The sequence below is a fragment of the Hemitrygon akajei genome, chromosome 7 (genome assembly GCF_048418815.1).
Source record: "Hemitrygon akajei chromosome 7, sHemAka1.3, whole genome shotgun sequence".
In the NCBI taxonomy this organism is placed as follows: domain Eukaryota; kingdom Metazoa; phylum Chordata; class Chondrichthyes; order Myliobatiformes; family Dasyatidae; genus Hemitrygon; species Hemitrygon akajei.
Genome location: NC_133130.1, coordinates 158,119,405 through 158,136,139, shown reverse-complemented (window position 1 = coordinate 158,136,139; position 16,735 = coordinate 158,119,405). Strand labels below are relative to the sequence as shown.

Genomic DNA, 16,735 nt, shown 5'->3' with positions numbered 1-16,735 from the left:
AACAGTTTACCTCTTCCCCCCTCCTCCTTTCCACCCCTCCCTCCTCCCTTCTCTTTCTAAGCTCTGCCCCAAGCCTGCATTGTGTAAAATGAGAGCCCCCTTCTCAACTCAACCCAAAGAAGAGTCCACCTCTTTCTCCTCCTCCTCACCACCCTCCCGAGTCCATCCCTCCCCTCCCCGTCCTTCCCTCCGACCTCTTCACCCCAACCCTTTTCCCAGTAACCCCCCGCTCTCCCTCCCGATGCCTCCCCACCACCCCCAATCCCTGTGCACGTTGTCACAGTGCCCGCCCAAGAGGAGGGGAATGATAAAAATCATTTTGTCCGCTTGCTTAATGGCAGTGAGACTTCAGCTGCAATCTCTGGGCTGTTTTAAGATCCTGGCAGTTTTCCCCAAAGATTTCGTCCTCGCTCTGAGTCAGAACAGGCTGGAACTCGCAATCAATTTAATTGCTTCGGGAGTTTTGGAAGAAGTCCCACTGATTAAGCACTCGTCTCCATGCAGTGCAATGTAAAGCTTCAAACAATCTCACTCACCCTCAAACCAGGATCACCAACGGGGCCGGGAGGGCCAGGAGGCCCAGGGTGGCCTGGACTACCCTGTAAAAGAACACAGGAACGGGCGGTCTGAGTCCAGCATCAAGACTGTAGTCAACAGAGAAATAATGGGCCTCAAGTATTAGCAAGAGACAACAGACAACACTTCAAATATTCTCGGTGCAGAGAAATCCAAACACCACACGTGTTAGTAATTCGACAAGTATGTAGTTAGAACTATGGTGAGAAAAATAATGAAAAAAATCACAAATGTGCCCTGTGGGCTTTTGAACGTGTGACTTACAGGTGGACCTTCCATACCCGGGGGCCCCTCAATCAGCATTCCCTAGAACAAGAAAACATCACGATGAATAAATGTGAATTCAGCAGTCAGACTGTGCACTCGGTCGGTGACAGGGTTACAGGGTCAGAACGGCATGGCGCACTCAGGGAGATGTGGGAACCTTCAACGCAGGAGGAAGATGGGGGTCAGATTAGACCTGGAATAATTAATGATGAGCATATTAAACCTGGGGGAGAGACGCAGGGGGCAGATTAAACCCCAGGGGAGAGACGCAGAGGGCAGATTAAACCCCACAGGAGAGACAAAGAGGGCAGATTAAACCCCACGGGAGAGACACAGAGGGCAGATTAAACCCCAGGGGAGAGACAAAGAGGGCAAATTAAACCTCAGGGGAGAGACGCAGGGGGCAGATTAAACCCCAGGGGAGAGACAAAGAGGACAGATTAAACCCCAGGGGAGAGACGCAGAGGGCAGATTAAACCCCATGGGAGAGACAAAGAGGGCAGATTAAACCCCAGGGGAGAGACGCAGAGGGCAGATTAAACCCCACGGGAGAGAGTGGGGCAGATTAAACCCCAGGGGAGAGACAAAGAGGGCAGATTAAACCCCACAGGAGAGAGTGGGGCAGACTAAACCCCAGGGGAGAGACGCAGAGGGCAGATTAAACCCCAGGGGAGAGACGCAGGGGGCAGATTAAACCCCAGGGGGAGATACACTCCAGACAGATTAAACCCAGAGAGATGTAGTGGACTGTTAAAAGTTTTACATACATATTATACAGAGAGGTTCCTTAAGGTGGGAGTGGGGACAAGCTCCCACTATCTATTAAACGCTCCCAATGGCGTGCGCCTCAAATACCCTCTGACAACCAAGGCCAACTTCTGGTCTTCACGTGTGGCTCAGCTACTAAGCCCTGCGGAACTGTGTCTACTGTCTGGAAAAGGAGGAAAGCAGGTCACTGGCTCCTTCAAACCAGCCACATCGGGCCGATGGGACTCGTCAGTCGTGGTTGGCAGCTCACCGCGGAGAAGGAAAGCTCTGATCTCAAACCTCCGCTGCCTCGCATCTATACTCTCTCACGGGGAAGACTTCAGGACTAAATCCTGAGGGAAATATCCGAAGCCCTACATTGAGTTCAGTGTCGACTGGCAACCCCTGTGAGTCACTATGAGATGCTGCTGGTGCCAAACTGTATCGGTCTCTGCCCTTCCTTTGGGTTTGTCGTTTGCGTGGGGAGGGGGAGCTTGCTGTACGGGCATCAGCTTTCCCTCCGTGTCATACTGGACAGCTAGGACACAACATCCATGGTCAACTCCGACCGACGGAGGCCTCAGACGGAGATACAGAGGGGAGTGCCAGTTTGTAAACAGGGACAGAGACATTAGCTCCTTTGTGTGCTGGAGAGATGCCAAACCTATAGAAATTCTGTTCCCTCCCTACTGTCCCCTCTGCATCCTCACAATGTTCATGCCATTCCCTCATTCTGTCAATGTCTGGGAAAGGTGAAGCTTGCACTCGGAAGACAATTCAAGCCCCCGATCAATTTAATGTCAATTCTTTACAGCTGCTGCTTTCGGTAAAGGCTGCGTCTTGCTGAGAGCTCCTTTGTCGCGGGGACAGTCTGCGGAAGCACGCGAGTCTCATTCCCGAGCACAGCCCGAGTGAATGACTACCCGGGCGACAGACGGAGACTGGCTGACGGCCAATAGGACGGAAGGAAACCTGGACCAGGGTTTTGTTTTCGACTTTGCTCCATTATCACCTCCTTTCACCCAGGCCTGCTCATTCCCATATTAAGGCGCACTTGTCCCGGGACACTCCATTCTCCACCTCCACAGGGATGTCCAAAGACAATAGCATCTCATCTTCCTTCACGCCTCTGGAACGAACATTAAACTTTCTATCTCCAGATCAGCTGCTCTCTCATTGTCCCTCTCTTCTACCAGATGCCCAGCTAGCAGTCAGACCTTAGGTACAACATCACCCGATACATCTCAACTCTTCTCGGTTTAGACTTGTTCTTACACTTCATTCCTCGCCCATCTCTGAAATCTGCACCTCTTCCACTACTCTCGCAATCCCGCTGAGCTGAAACGTTGTCTAGTTTGTCCTTCCGTAAGGTACAGGAGCACAACTAGGCCTCGCGGACCATTGCACCCTCCATCTTGCTTCATTGCTTTCAACCCCATTCTTCCACCTTCTCCCCATAACGCTTAACTCTCTTCACCAGTCACGGACCTATTGATCTCTGCCTTAAATACACCCAAAGGCCTGGCCTCCGCGACTTTCTGCTGCACCACGAACTGGCTGGGGGAACACCTTCTCAAGTCAATTCTAAAGCGCATCCTTTAACTCTGGGATCCTAGACTCTGCTACTAATGGAAGCATCCTCTCCATGTCTACTCCAGCCCTTTCAGTATTCAGTAGGGTTCGATGAGATTCCCCCTCATTCCCTCGAGCTCCATCGAGTCCAGGCCCAGAGTCAGCAAACAATGATTCATTAACCCCTTCATTCCCAGGATTCTTGTGAACCTCCATTGGATTTTCCCAAAGCCAGCACATCCCTCCTTAGATATGGGGCCCAGAGTTACTCACAGATGCTGCCTGACTGGCTGAGTTTTACCAATGTTTGCTGTTTCATAGAACACAGAACCATACAGCACATTACAGGCCCTTTGGCCCACTCTAAGATCGATCTAACCCTTCCTCCCTACAGAACCCTTCATTTCTATCATCCTCGGAAACACTTCCCAGAGCATTTTTTATTAAGCACAGAACCTGTGCCTTTGAGAGGACCACAACCTTGCGCGGCTCAACGACCCGGAGAGCAACGTTGGCTGGAGTCGGGGCTCTATGCTTCGGCTCTCAGTAGGGTGTAGTAGTAGGCCACGATAAGCAAGCCTGGGCCAGGTTTTTGTTTTATGGAGCTGCAAGTCTCCCCTCTCCACGCCACCGATGTTGTCCAAGGGAAGGGCACTAGGACCCATACAGCTTGGCACCAGTGTCGTCACAGAGCAATGTGTGGTTAAGTGCCTTGCTCAAGGACACAACACGCAGCCTCAGCCAAGGCTCGAACTAGCGACCTTCAGATCACTAGACGAACGCCTTAACCACTTGGCCACATGGCACGTACATCGGTAGAGTAACACGTGGCCAGCAGGGCAAAGGCCTGACTAAGAGTGGCCCACCGGTCCTCCGGGTTCGGGGGCTCAGCTCAGGGCCAACAACCCTGACCGATTGTTACAGAAACAGCAATGAAGAGTCCTTCATTACTGCCCTAAACGGCAGCAGTTTAGCTAAACTTGTGGAAGAGAAGGGGCAATTATACACTTGGTGGTGGCAGTGGGATTTAAACCCAGAACCCAGACTGTAGGAAGTGCAGAGTCCTCACACCACACACTAAAACAATGGGTCATGAGGAGAATATCCAGTCTCCCTACAGACAGCAGTGGGAATTGAACCCCCCCCCCCTTCAGTGATCACTGGATCTCCAAAGCAATTGCACTGACCACTGGGCTACCATGCCCCCCCCCATATACTGTGATGCTGCCACGTTCCTATCCGTGTGCTGTTACCCGCTCTCCATATGTCTCCACGCTCCCCTGCGCTTTAGGACTGGTGGTGGACTTTAGGAGATCTAGGCCTCATATGGAGCCAGTGATCATTAATGGAGAATGTGTGGAGCAGGTTAAGACCTACAAGTATCTGGGAGTACAGTTAGACGAGAAGCTAGACTGGACTGCCAACACAGATGCCTTGTGCAGGAAGGCACAGAGTCGACTGTACTTCCTAAGAAGGTTGGCGTCATTCAATGTCTGTAGTGAGATGCTGAAGATGTTCTATAGGTCAGTTGTGGAGAGCGCCCTCTTCTTTGTGGTGGCGTGTTGGGGAGGAAGCATTAAGAAGAGGGACGCCTCACGTCTTAATAAGCTGGTAAGGAAGGCGGGCTCTGTCGTGGGCAAAGTACTGGAGAGTTTAACATCGGTAGCTGAGCGAAGGGCGCTGAGTAGGCTACGGTCAATTATGGATAACTCTGAACATCCTCTACATAGCACCATCCAGAGACAGAGAAGCAGTTTCAGCGACAGGTTACTATCGATGCAATGCTCCTCAGACAGGATGAAGAGGTCAATACTCCCCAATGCCATTAGGCTTTACAATTCTACCGCCAGGACTTAAGAACTTTTTAAAAGCTATTATTAATGCTTTTTGAGATAGTGATTTAGATGCATATCATATTTCTTTTTTTTACTGAGTTAAGTATTGTATGTAATTAGTTTTGCTACAACAAGTGTATGGGACATTGGAAAAAATGTTGAATTTCCCCATGGGGATGAATAAAGTATCTATCTATCTATCTATCTATCTACCCGGCCGCTCCCAGCTAACGAGAAAATGCAAGCCAAATGAACTTTGTAGGAAAGGGAATATTGGACCATAATCGCAGCTCAGTACTAAAGGCTAACACTTTTGTATTGGGGAATGTTGCCATCTAGCCGGGTGGTAATATTAAGAAAGGGCCTGTTGGTGGGTGAACATCGCAGCTTGAGAGGTATCCCAGTACTCGGTATCATGCTGGGTGTCTTTAACCAGTCTTGCTGAGTAACTCTGGGTTCTAGGGAAGGGTTAAAGGTCACAGTTCCAACCTTCGGGATGTTGGATCGGTGCTTACCCCAGATGGAGCAGCTGGCCTGACTGAGCTGAGCAGCAAACCCCCACCAGTCTCTGACCTGGGAGCACAGCCCTTCACCCTCCTGCTCCCGACTGGGGCTCGCTGGGAATGGAGCGATGAACCCTTCGACTGTCCCACACACACACACACACATCAGGCTCATCGGCAGATGGCCGGTGTTGGGAAACGGAGTGCCAGCCACGTCAGTCGAGAGGCCTCACTAACAAGAGTTTGCAGTGCAGATGTTCCAGTGTCTGTCCCCAGCAGATTTACACGGCCCAACCTCGCCAAGATATTGTCACTCTCTGACTGCTCAGGGCTCTGCAGCTACAGGTGCAGTAGGCCTCGGAGGTGCACAAAGGTCACCTCCTGACAGTTTCCCAGCAGGCTCCAGTTTGCCCTGGGCACTGGGGCAGGAGGGATGAACAAGCGAGTGCCTTGGGAGGCAACACCTCCAACACAACCTGTCACAGACGAAGCGGAGACTCCTTCAACACCAAACCCTGACTGCAGTCAGCACAAGAGAAGAACATTACAGCAAGTTTCAAAGCTCTCGATACACACTCACCGGTTCAATGATGGCTGGCTCTCCCTTCTGACCCTTCTCGCCTCTCAAACCTCCGTTCTGGATGTTAAAAGGAAAGAACATAAATTTAACTTCAAATTCATATTAATGAACCCAGGGATGGACACGAGTACAAGGAATAGTATCAGGAGAAGGCCACGTAGCGTGTAAAACTCCCTCTACCCCAGTCCCATCAGACATTCCTTGACAGGACGTGATGGACAGATACAGCCCTGCTTGGGTACTGCGGTGAGTATGCCTGGGTGGTCTCTGCATGGCTCGGGAATGCACAACAAGCAGTGGTTCAGCTAACACTGACCTTGAGCTTGGATAGCCATGGGGCTAGGGGAGGCGAGGAGCCCCCACTCTGACGTCCAGTTCAATGTTGCACTCAGTCTGCCTTGGCACAGCGAGGATGTGTGGAAGAGGGAAGGGTTGTGAGGACTGTGTTTACGGAGGGAAGGGTTGTGAAGACTGTGCTTACGGAGAGAAGGGTTGTGAGGACTGTGCTTACGGAGGGAAGGGTTTTGAGGACTGTGTTTACGGAGGGAAGGGTTTTGAGGACTGTGCTTACAGAGGGAAGGGTTGTGAGGACTGTGCTTACGGAGGGAAGGGTTTTGAGGACTGTGTTTACGGAGGGAAGGGTTGTGAGGACTGTGTTTACGGAGGGAAGGGTTGTGAAGACTGTGCTTACGGAGGGAAGGGTTGTGAGGACTGTGCTTACGGAGGGAAGGGTTTTGAGGACTGTGCTTACGGAGGGAAGGGTTTTGAGGACTGTGTTTACAGAGGAAAGGGTTTTGAGGACTGTGTTTACAGAGGGAAGGGTTTTGAGGACTGTGCTTACGGAGGGAAGGGTTGTGAGGACTGTGTTTACAGAGGGAAGGGTTGTGAGGACTGTGCTTACGGAGGGAAGGGTTTTGAGGACTGTGTTTACAGAGGGAAGGGTTGTGAGGACTGTGCTTACGGAGGGAAGGGTTTTGAGGACTGTGCTTACAGAGGGAAGGGTTGTGAGGACTGTGCTTACGGAGGGAAGGGTTTTGAGGACTGTGCTTACGGAGGGAAGGGTTTTGAGGACTGTGTTTACAGAGGGAAGGGTTGTGAGGACTGTGCTTACGGAGGGAAGGGTTTTGAGGACTGTGCTTACAGAGGGAAGGGTTGTGAGGACTGTGCTTACGGAGGGAAGGGTTTTGAGGACTGTGCTTACGGAGGGAAGGGTTTTGAGGACTGTGTTTACAGAGGGAAGGGTTGTGAGGACTGTGCTTACGGAGAGAAGGGTTTTGAGGACTGTGCTTACGGAGGGAAGGGTTGTGAGGACTGTGCTTACAGAGGGAAGGGTTGTGAGGACTGTGTTTACGGAGGGAAGGGTTGTGAGGACTGTGTTTACGGAGGGAAGGGTTTTGAGGACTGTGTTTACGGAGGGAAGGGTTTTGAGGACTGTGCTTACGGAGGGAAGGGTTTTGAGGACTGTGTTTACAGAGGGAAGGGTTGTGAGGACTGTGCTTACGGAGAGAAGGGTTGGGAGGACTGTGCTTACGGAGGGAAGGGTTTTGAGGACTGTGTTTACAGAGGGAAGGGTTGTGAGGACTGTGTTTACAGAGGGAAGGGTTTTGAGGACTGTGTTTACAGAGGGAAGGGTTTTGAGGACTGTGTTTACAGAGGGAAGGGTTTTGAGGACTGTGCTTACAGAGGGAAGGGTTGTGAGGACTGTGCTTATGGAGGGAAGGGTTGTGAAGACTGTGCTTACGGAGGGAAGGGTTTTGAGGACTGTGTTTACGGAGGGAAGGGTTGTGAGGACTGTGCTTACGGAGGGAAGGGTTTTGAGGACTGTGTTTACGGAGGGAAGGGTTGTGAGGACTGTGCTTACGGAGGGAAGGGTTTTGAGGACTGTGCTTACAGAGGGAAGGGTTGTGAGGACTGTGCTTATGGAGGGAAGGGTTGTGAAGACTGTGCTTACGGAGGGAAGGGTTGTGAGGACTGTGCTTACGGAGGGAAGGGTTTTGAGGACTGTGTTTACAGAGGGAAGGGTTGTGATGACAGTGCTTACGGAGGGAAGGGTTGTGAGGACTGTGCTTACGGAGGGAAGGGTTGTGAGGACTGTGCTTACGGAGGGAAGGGTTGTGAAGACTGTGCTTACGGAGGGAAGGGTTTTGAGGACTGTGCTTACGGAGGGAAGGGTTTTGAGGACTGTGCTTACGGAGGGAAGGGTTGTGAAGACTGTGCTTACGGAGGGAAGGGTTGTGAAGACTGTGCTTACGGAGGGAAGGGTTTTGAGGACTGTGCTTACAGAGGGAAGGGTTGTGAGGACTGTGTTTACGGAGGGAAGGGTTGTGAAGACTGTGCTTACGGAGGGAAGGGTTGTGAAGACTGTGCTTACGGAGGGAAGGGTTTTGAGGACTGTGCTTACAGAGGGAAGGGTTGTGAGGACTGTGTTTACGGAGGGAAGGGTTGTGAAGACTGTGCTTACGGAGGGAAGGGTTGTGAAGACTGTGCTTACGGAGGGAAGGGTTTTGAGGACTGTGCTTACGGAGGGAAGGGTTGTGAGGACTGTGCTTACGGAGGGAAGGGTTGTGAGGACTGTGTTTACAGAGGGAAGGGTTGTGAAGACTGCTTACGGAGGGAAGGGTTTTGAGGACTGTGCTTACGGAGGGAAGGGTTTTGAGGACTGTGTTTACGGAGGGAAGGGTTGTGATGACTGTGCTTACGGAGGGAAGGGTTTTGAGGACTGTGCTTACGGAGGGAAGGGTTGTGAAGACTGTGCTTACGGAGGGAAAGGTTGTGAAGACTGTGTTTACAGAGGGAAGGGTTGTGAGGACTGTGCTTACGGAGGGAAGGGTTTTGAGGACTGTGCTTACGGAGGGAAGGGTTGTGATGACAGTGCTTACGGAGGGAAGGGTTGTGACGACTGTGCTTACGGAGGGAAGGGTTGTGAGGACTGTGCTTACGGAGGGAAGGGTTGTGAGGACTGTGTTTACGGAGGGAAAGGTTGTGATGACAGTGCTTACGGAGGGAAGGGTTGTGACGACTGTGCTTACGGAGGGAAGGGTTGTGATGACAGTGCTTACGGAGGGAAGGGTTGTGATGACAGTGCTTACGGAGGGAAGGGTTGTGACGACTGTGCTTACGGAGGGAAGGGTTGTGATGACAGTGCTTACGGAGGGAAGGGTTGTGAGGACTGTGTTTACGGAGGGAAAGGTTGTGATGACAGTGCTTACGGAGGGAAGGGTTGTGAGGACTGTGTTTACGGAGGGAAAGGTTGTGATGACAGTGCTTACGGAGGGAAGGGTTGTGACGACTGTGCTTACGGAGGGAAGGGTTGTGATGACAGTGCTTACGGAGGGAAGGGTTGTGATGACAGTGCTTACGGAGGGAAGGGTTGTGACGACTGTGCTTACGGAGGGAAGGGTTGTGAGGACTGTGCTTACGGAGGGAAGGGTTGTGAGGACTGTGCTTATGGAGGGAAGGGTTTTGAGGACTGTGCTTACGGAGGGAAGGGTTTTGAGGACTGTGCTTATGGAGGGAAGGGTTTTGAGGACTGTGCTTACGGAGGGAAGGGTTTTGAGGACTGTGCTTATGGAGGCAAGAAAGGTTAGGAAGAGATTTATCAGGAGGAGCAAGATCCTCACTTTGAGCAGTTACCTACCCTGTCACCGTCGTAGTTAGTGATGGCTGGAAAACCAGGGCCAATATCTGTACTAGGTTTAGTAATATCATCATCATACTCGTAGTAAACATCATATATGTCATAGCCGTATGAGTCGGTGTCATTTTCGCTGATCGGTATTACGTTGAATTTCTCTTCAGAAGTTGCCCCTTGGCCAGGTATTGCTTCGTCGACAATCTCAATTTTGTGCTCAGAGCCCTCTCCGTATTCAGTGCCGTTAAAGCTGGTTACACTCTTCTCAAAGGTGTAGCTCGTCTTTGAACGGAAGAAAGAAAGATCACTGGTGAAAAACGACTGGACTAGGAAGTGACTGACAATTGATGAAACAAGATACACTGCCCCAGCCATGAGGTTTAAATCTTCCGTCTGTCCATTCAGATTCAGATTTACTTATCACATGTACAGCAAAACTAACAGCGAAATGCACCGTTCGTGGCAACAACCGACACAGCCTAAGGGTGTGCCACACAGTCCAGCGCCGGCTTAGCGTGTCCACGTGCTCAGCAGAACACAGCAACGTAACAAGCCTTTTACTCTCTCTCACCCTTCCTCCCCGATGGCGCCCGAGCTGTGCTCCCCAGATTTAGTTGTTCTTTTGAGTTAAACTTTTGGATTTTCAGAGTTATGATGTCCATAGGAAGGGTTAAATATTATACAATTTTTGCCCTGTAGTTATAAAAACAAAGGAAGTCGGGTTGTTTAAAATCCCAAAATCAAAACACTGCACACTCTCCAAAGACGCTACCTGACCTGCACAATTCCAGTTGAAGACACCAGACCCTCAAGAGCAGACTGTCGATATTACTGACAACACTGGCATTACTGTCCCTTGCTCTGATCCAGAAGGCAGGAGACCTCAGAGGACAACAGTTTAACCAACACACTACCAATCCCACGACTACGCAACCTCTCTGAGCTGGACCCCAAAAGACACAACGTGCACCCACACAAGTGACAGAGGCTCCCAATGGACCACAGGGCTTAAGATCCTGGTGCAATCTTGTGGGAACTGTGGCCATTAATGTTGGGGGTGAAGTGTCAGGAGAGGAGCAAGCCATTCAGTCCCTCTACCCAGGTCCAACGCTTCAGCCAATCTCTTTCCAACTCCCTCTGCATAATGTGGCTAATATCGTGGGCTAACAGATTGTTCCCTGCCTGAGCACTGAAATTTCCCATTGCCTCCCATTCTCAACAGAAGCTAAAAGAAGTCCTGAGTTCCATCATCTCTGTGTGATGAGAAGCTTCCTAACAAGTCAAGTCAAATCACTTTTATTGTCATTTCAACCATAAACTGCTGGTACAGTACACAGTAAAAATGAAACAACATTCCTCCAGGACCCTGGTGCTACCTGAAACAACACAAAACTACACTGGACTACGTGAGACAACACAAAACAACACTAGACTACCTGAAACGACACAAAACTACACTAGACTACCTGAAATGACACAAAACTACACTAGACTACGTGAAATGTGAAAAGTACACTAAACTACGTGAAACAACACAAAACTACACTAGACTACCTGAAACAACACAAAACTACACTAGACTACGTGAAAAAACACAAAGCCTCACTAGACTACGTGAAAAAACACAAAACTACAAGAGTACCTGAAACGACACAAAACTACACTAGACTACGTGAAACAACACAATACTACACTAGACTACCTGAAACAACACAATACTACACTAGACCACGTGAAACAACACAAAACTACACTAGACTATGTGAAAAAACACAAAGCTACACTAGACTACGTGAAAAAACACAAAACTACAAGAGTACCTGAAACGACACAAAACTACACTAGACTACGTGAAACAACACAATACTACACTAGACTACCTGAAACGACACAAAACTACACTAGACTACGTGAAACGTGAAAAGTACACTAAACTACCTGAAACAACGCAAAACTACACTAGACTACGTGAAACAACACAAAACTACACTACACTACGTGAAACAACACTAAACTATACTAGACTACGTGAAACGTGAAAAGTACACTAGACTACCTGAAACAACACAAAACTACGCTAGACTACGTGAAACAACACAAAGCTACACTAGACTACATGAAACGACACAAAACTACACTGGAACACCTGAAACGACACAAAACTACACTAGACCATCTGAAACAACACAAAACTACACTAGACCACTTGAAACAACACAAAACTACACTAGACTACCTGAAACAATGCAAAACTACACTGGACTACGTGAGACAACACAAAACTACACTAGACTACATGAAACAACGCGAAACTACACTAGGCTACCTGAAACAACACAAAACTACACTAGACTATGTGAAACAACACAAAACTACACTAGACTACTTGAAATAACACAAAACTACATTAGACTACCTGCAACAACACAAAACTACACCAAACTACTTGAAACAACACAAAACTAAACTTGACTACGTGAAACAACACAAAACTACGTGAAACAACACAAAACTACACTAGACTACCTGAAACAACGCAAAACTACACTAGACCATCTGAAACAACACAAAACTACACTAGACTACGTGAAACACAAAACTACACTAGACTACCTGAAACAACACAAAACTACACTAGACTACGTGAAACACAAAACTACACTAGACTACCTGAAACAACACAAAACTACACTAGACTACCTGAAACAATGCAAAACTACACTGGACTACGTGAGACAACACAAAACTACACTAGACTACCTGAAACAACGCAAAACTACACTAGACTACGTGAAACAACGCAAAACTACACTAGACTACCTGAAACAACACAAAACTACACTAGACTACTTGAAACAACACAAAACTACACTAGACTATCTGAAACAACACAAAACTACACTAGACTACGTGAAACACAAAACTACACTAGACTACCTGCAACAACACAAAACTACACTAGACTATCTGAAACAACACAAAACTACACTAGACTACCTGAAACAACACAAAACTACACTAGACTACCTGCAACAACACAAAACTACACTAGACTACTTGAAACAACACAAAACTACACTAGACTATCTGAAACAACACAAAACTACACTAGACTACCTGCAACAACACAAAACTACACTAGACTACTTGAAACAACACAAAACTACACTAGACTACCTGAAACAACACAAAACTACACTAGACTACCTGCAACAATACAAAACTACACTAGACTACCTGCAACAATGCAAAACTACACTAGATTACCTGAAACAACACAAAACTACACTAGACTACCTGCAACAACACAAAACTACACTCGACTACTTGAAACAATGCAAAACTACACTAGACTACCTGAAACAACACAAAACTACACTAGACTACTTGAAACAACACAAAGCTACACTGGACCACGTGAAACAACACAAAGTTACACTAGGCTTCAGACCTACACAGAACTACATAAAGTGCACAAAACAGTGCAAGACAGTACAATAATTAATTAACAAGACAATAGGTACAGTAAAGGGCAAATTATAATATAATAATAAATGATGTAAATGTAATCAACGTAAACAATGTTTTAGCAGGAATTGAGAAAGAAATGAGCAAAAATTGCAAAGGGAGGGGTGTGTGTGTGTGTGTGCGTGCGTGCGTGCGTGTGTGCGTGCGTGTGTGTGTGTTAGCTTAGTGCCAGTTTAGACTCTTGAGAATTGAGGAGTCTGATGGCTTGGGGGAAGAAACTGTTCCATAGTCTGGTCGTGAGAGCCCGAATGCTTCGATGCCTGTTGCCAGACGGCAGGAGGGAGAAGAATTTGAATGAGGGGTGCGTGGGGTCCTTTGCAATGCTGTTTGCTTTGCGGATGCACAAAGCCAGAGAGACACAAGAGGAAGCAGCTTCTCCATTACAGTCATCATAAATAACATTGGATCACCCCTTATTTTACACTCAGGTGAATAGCATGGTCAGACTTTGTGGACTCGTCTCCTAACTCAGGATCATTGTCATGGAATCACAATGAACTGTTTCTATAGTCCAGAAATACAGCCCACTGCTTCCCTGCTGGCCATCAAATACCCATCTACACTAATCTGATGCACCAGCACTTCGTTCATAGTCTTCACTATCCTGCCAATTCAAATACTCGTCCAGATACTTTTTAATGCCGTGAGGTACAGGCTTCAAGCAGGGCGTTCCAGACTCCCCCCTCACTCTTCACTTTAAACCTCCACCAGACAGCTCCAGCAGAGGGCAAAGCTTCTCACTACCTACCCTGTCTATGGCCCTCGCAATTCTACATAGCTTGACCACTCCCCCCCCCACACTGTCCCGCCCGCGCCCCAGCCTCCTCTGTTCCAAACTAAACATGCCCAGCCTCTCCAGTAACTAAAACATTCCATCCCAGACAGCCAAGATGCTTTGTTCCCCTGCCGAATGCATTGCTCTGTTGGTCATAATGTTAATATGCCCTACCTGAGCCTAGAAATGAGAAGCAGGGGCTGTGAGGGGCAGGAGGGAACCTGATGATGAGAAGCACGGATAGAGTCGATACCTGGTATCTTTCTCCTGCGATTGAAAAGCCTAATACAAGGGGGCGTACATTAAATGTGAGGGGGGGGGCAAGTTCAAAAGATGAGCGGGACAAGTTTTTTCCCGCACAGAGTGCAGTGGGTGCAGGGAGTGGAGGGATATAGACATTGCGCAGACAGCAAGGGTTAACGTAGCTCGGGAATTACTGGATTCAGCAAAGCCGGAACGCCAGCTCCTTTGTTGTACTGTTCAACGCTCAGAGCCCGTGCATAAGCGTTACTGCACAGGATCAGGTTTGACAGTCAGACAGCAGGCAGAGCTCAGGGAGACGGCTACCAGAGGGCCGACTGGCACGTTTAAAGTCCAGAGCACAGGAATGACCAATAGCTTCAGGAGTTCATAAAGAGACACTGGTCAAAAGACAGGGTCTGGCATCCATACGTGGGATTGACAGCGTGGAGAGTTTGATACTCAACCTCGTTTTCAAATTCTTGCCCTGAAGTCACGAGACCATCCTCTTTGTCCAAAGTCTTGTCTGTGATTGTCGACAATGGGTAATAATATTCATCGCCGTAGTTGTCATAGTAGCCCGTTTCCACAATGGGGTATTCCGCAGGGGTGGTTTCTTGGACTGTCGTCGTGGTTTCCTCAAACACTTCCTCCATCCTTGCGGTCACGCTCTCCTATTAATTAATCATTTAGAAACGTTATTGGAACACCATCCTGCCCCGTTTGTTCCATTTTTCTCTGTGCCGCCCTGCTGTGCACCCCAATCCTCACTGCGTCTGGGCCGCACTGTCCCAGTCCCACCACAACACTCGCCCTCTGCCCTTGAGAACCCCCTCATATACCCACCACCTCACTGTCCCCCTATCCTATCACATTAGCCCACTCCATCAAGTTTCCCATGTGCCCCCCAGTACACCAGTACACCAGCCTGTCCCGGTATCATTCTACCCTGGACCCCACTGGCCCAGTGCTCCAGAGCTCCTGTCTCCCAAAAGCTGCTCCCCACTGTCCTTGTCTGCCCCCACTACCCCAGTCCTTGTCTGCCCAGCTCCCTCATTGGACCCTTCCACTGTGCCCCAAGACCACGTTGCCAACAACATGCACTTTCCGATTATCCTTCTGCCCCAGCTTCACCCCTCTGCCCCAATCCCCTAATACCCCAACCCGATCTAGAGCCATGTGCCACAGTCCCTCACTGCCCCATTGTCCTGGTTCCAATGTGACCAATTACCAAAAGCCCGTTTAGAACAGCATCCTGATTCCCAAACCCCTAAATCTTCCTTATCCCATTGCAAACATGTCCTAAACTCCCAATTCCTCAGCACCTCCATACCCAATACCCCATAATCCACAGCCCCATGCCACAACCCCCCCATCAGGACATTAACCTCATGCCCCACTCTCTACTTCCCCATTGGCCTCTGAACTCTGATGTTCCAATTGTCATGGTATGCTCACAAAGGATTGGACCCACGTGCGGAGGAACGGTGAAATCCGTAGGGAAGACAGGAACAAGAAGTTAACCCTTACATACTGTTCGGGTCAAATTTGACCCGATTTGACATTTGACAGCAGTAAAAACACCGTAAATGCCATTTTTTTAGCTGAAATTTGATGACTTTTCCTGAAGTGACCCAAAGTGCACAAAAATAAAAATATTTAAAAATCTTATACTTTTGTACATTGAGGCTGTTCCAGGTCAAATTTGACCCGTATCTATTGAAATGGATTTTAGATCTCTGAAGCATTAACTAAGGATTAGTCACCCATTTATTAATGTCAGATAGGCTATTTATACATTCTAAATAGACCTGTGGTTCAAAATTTGGTATAGGCACTTGTTATGAGGGGATTCTTGGGCCGGGCCAAAATTGCAATGAAGGTATAGAATATGAACAGTATGTAAGGGTTAAACATTGGAATCGGAATTGAATAAACAACTGAGGGACACCACAAGAATTCATCCTCTCCGATACAATGACCCCACTAAGGCACCGACTGAGAGTCCTCTTTAAATAATCATAGGGGGCAGGAAACTTGTACCGGCTGCAATTTTTGACAAGGTTAAACCACAAACACAAGGGCTTAACAACTCCAGTTAAGAAAACGATTAGTCAATACAGTTGCTCAAAAACCCGGGAAGCTCAGTTCTCTATGGCGAGCCACAGGGATCATAGCACCAATTCCCTCAGAGCCCTGTTACCCCACTGCTTTGTGCTCCATTTCCCATTACCCCATTAACCCATCACCTTTCTATCCTTATGTTCCATTTTCCCAGCATCCCTGTGCCCAAAGCCCCATAATTCCACTGCCCCATTGTCCAAGTTCCAGAACTTACTTCTTGGTCTGGCACTTCGGTGATCGGACCGGTGATCTGTTCTCCGTACTCCGGCACTTTTTCCGTGGGCTTATCGGTGTAGTCATCTGGGAATTCTTCATAATAAGGATACTCGTAATAGTAATTATCCTCCGTAGGCTGCA

General features: G+C 48.5%; 1 protein-coding gene across 2 annotated transcripts in view; it reads right to left on the bottom strand.

Moving 5' to 3' along the window:
- col5a1 (procollagen, type V, alpha 1) overlaps positions 1-16,735 on the bottom strand; it is a 298,663-nt gene that overhangs the window by 117,051 nt on the left and 164,877 nt on the right. For both annotated transcript variants that reach the window (XM_073052280.1, XM_073052279.1), the window contains exons 6-11: positions 16,593-16,730; positions 14,722-14,928; positions 9,718-9,993; positions 6,081-6,137; positions 841-882; positions 537-599 (exon numbers count right to left, since the gene is read on the bottom strand). In XM_073052280.1, the coding sequence (XP_072908381.1) occupies positions 537-599; positions 841-882; positions 6,081-6,137; positions 9,718-9,993; positions 14,722-14,928; positions 16,593-16,730 (783 nt within the window). The remainder of the gene's footprint in view (positions 1-536; positions 600-840; positions 883-6,080; positions 6,138-9,717; positions 9,994-14,721; positions 14,929-16,592; positions 16,731-16,735) is intronic.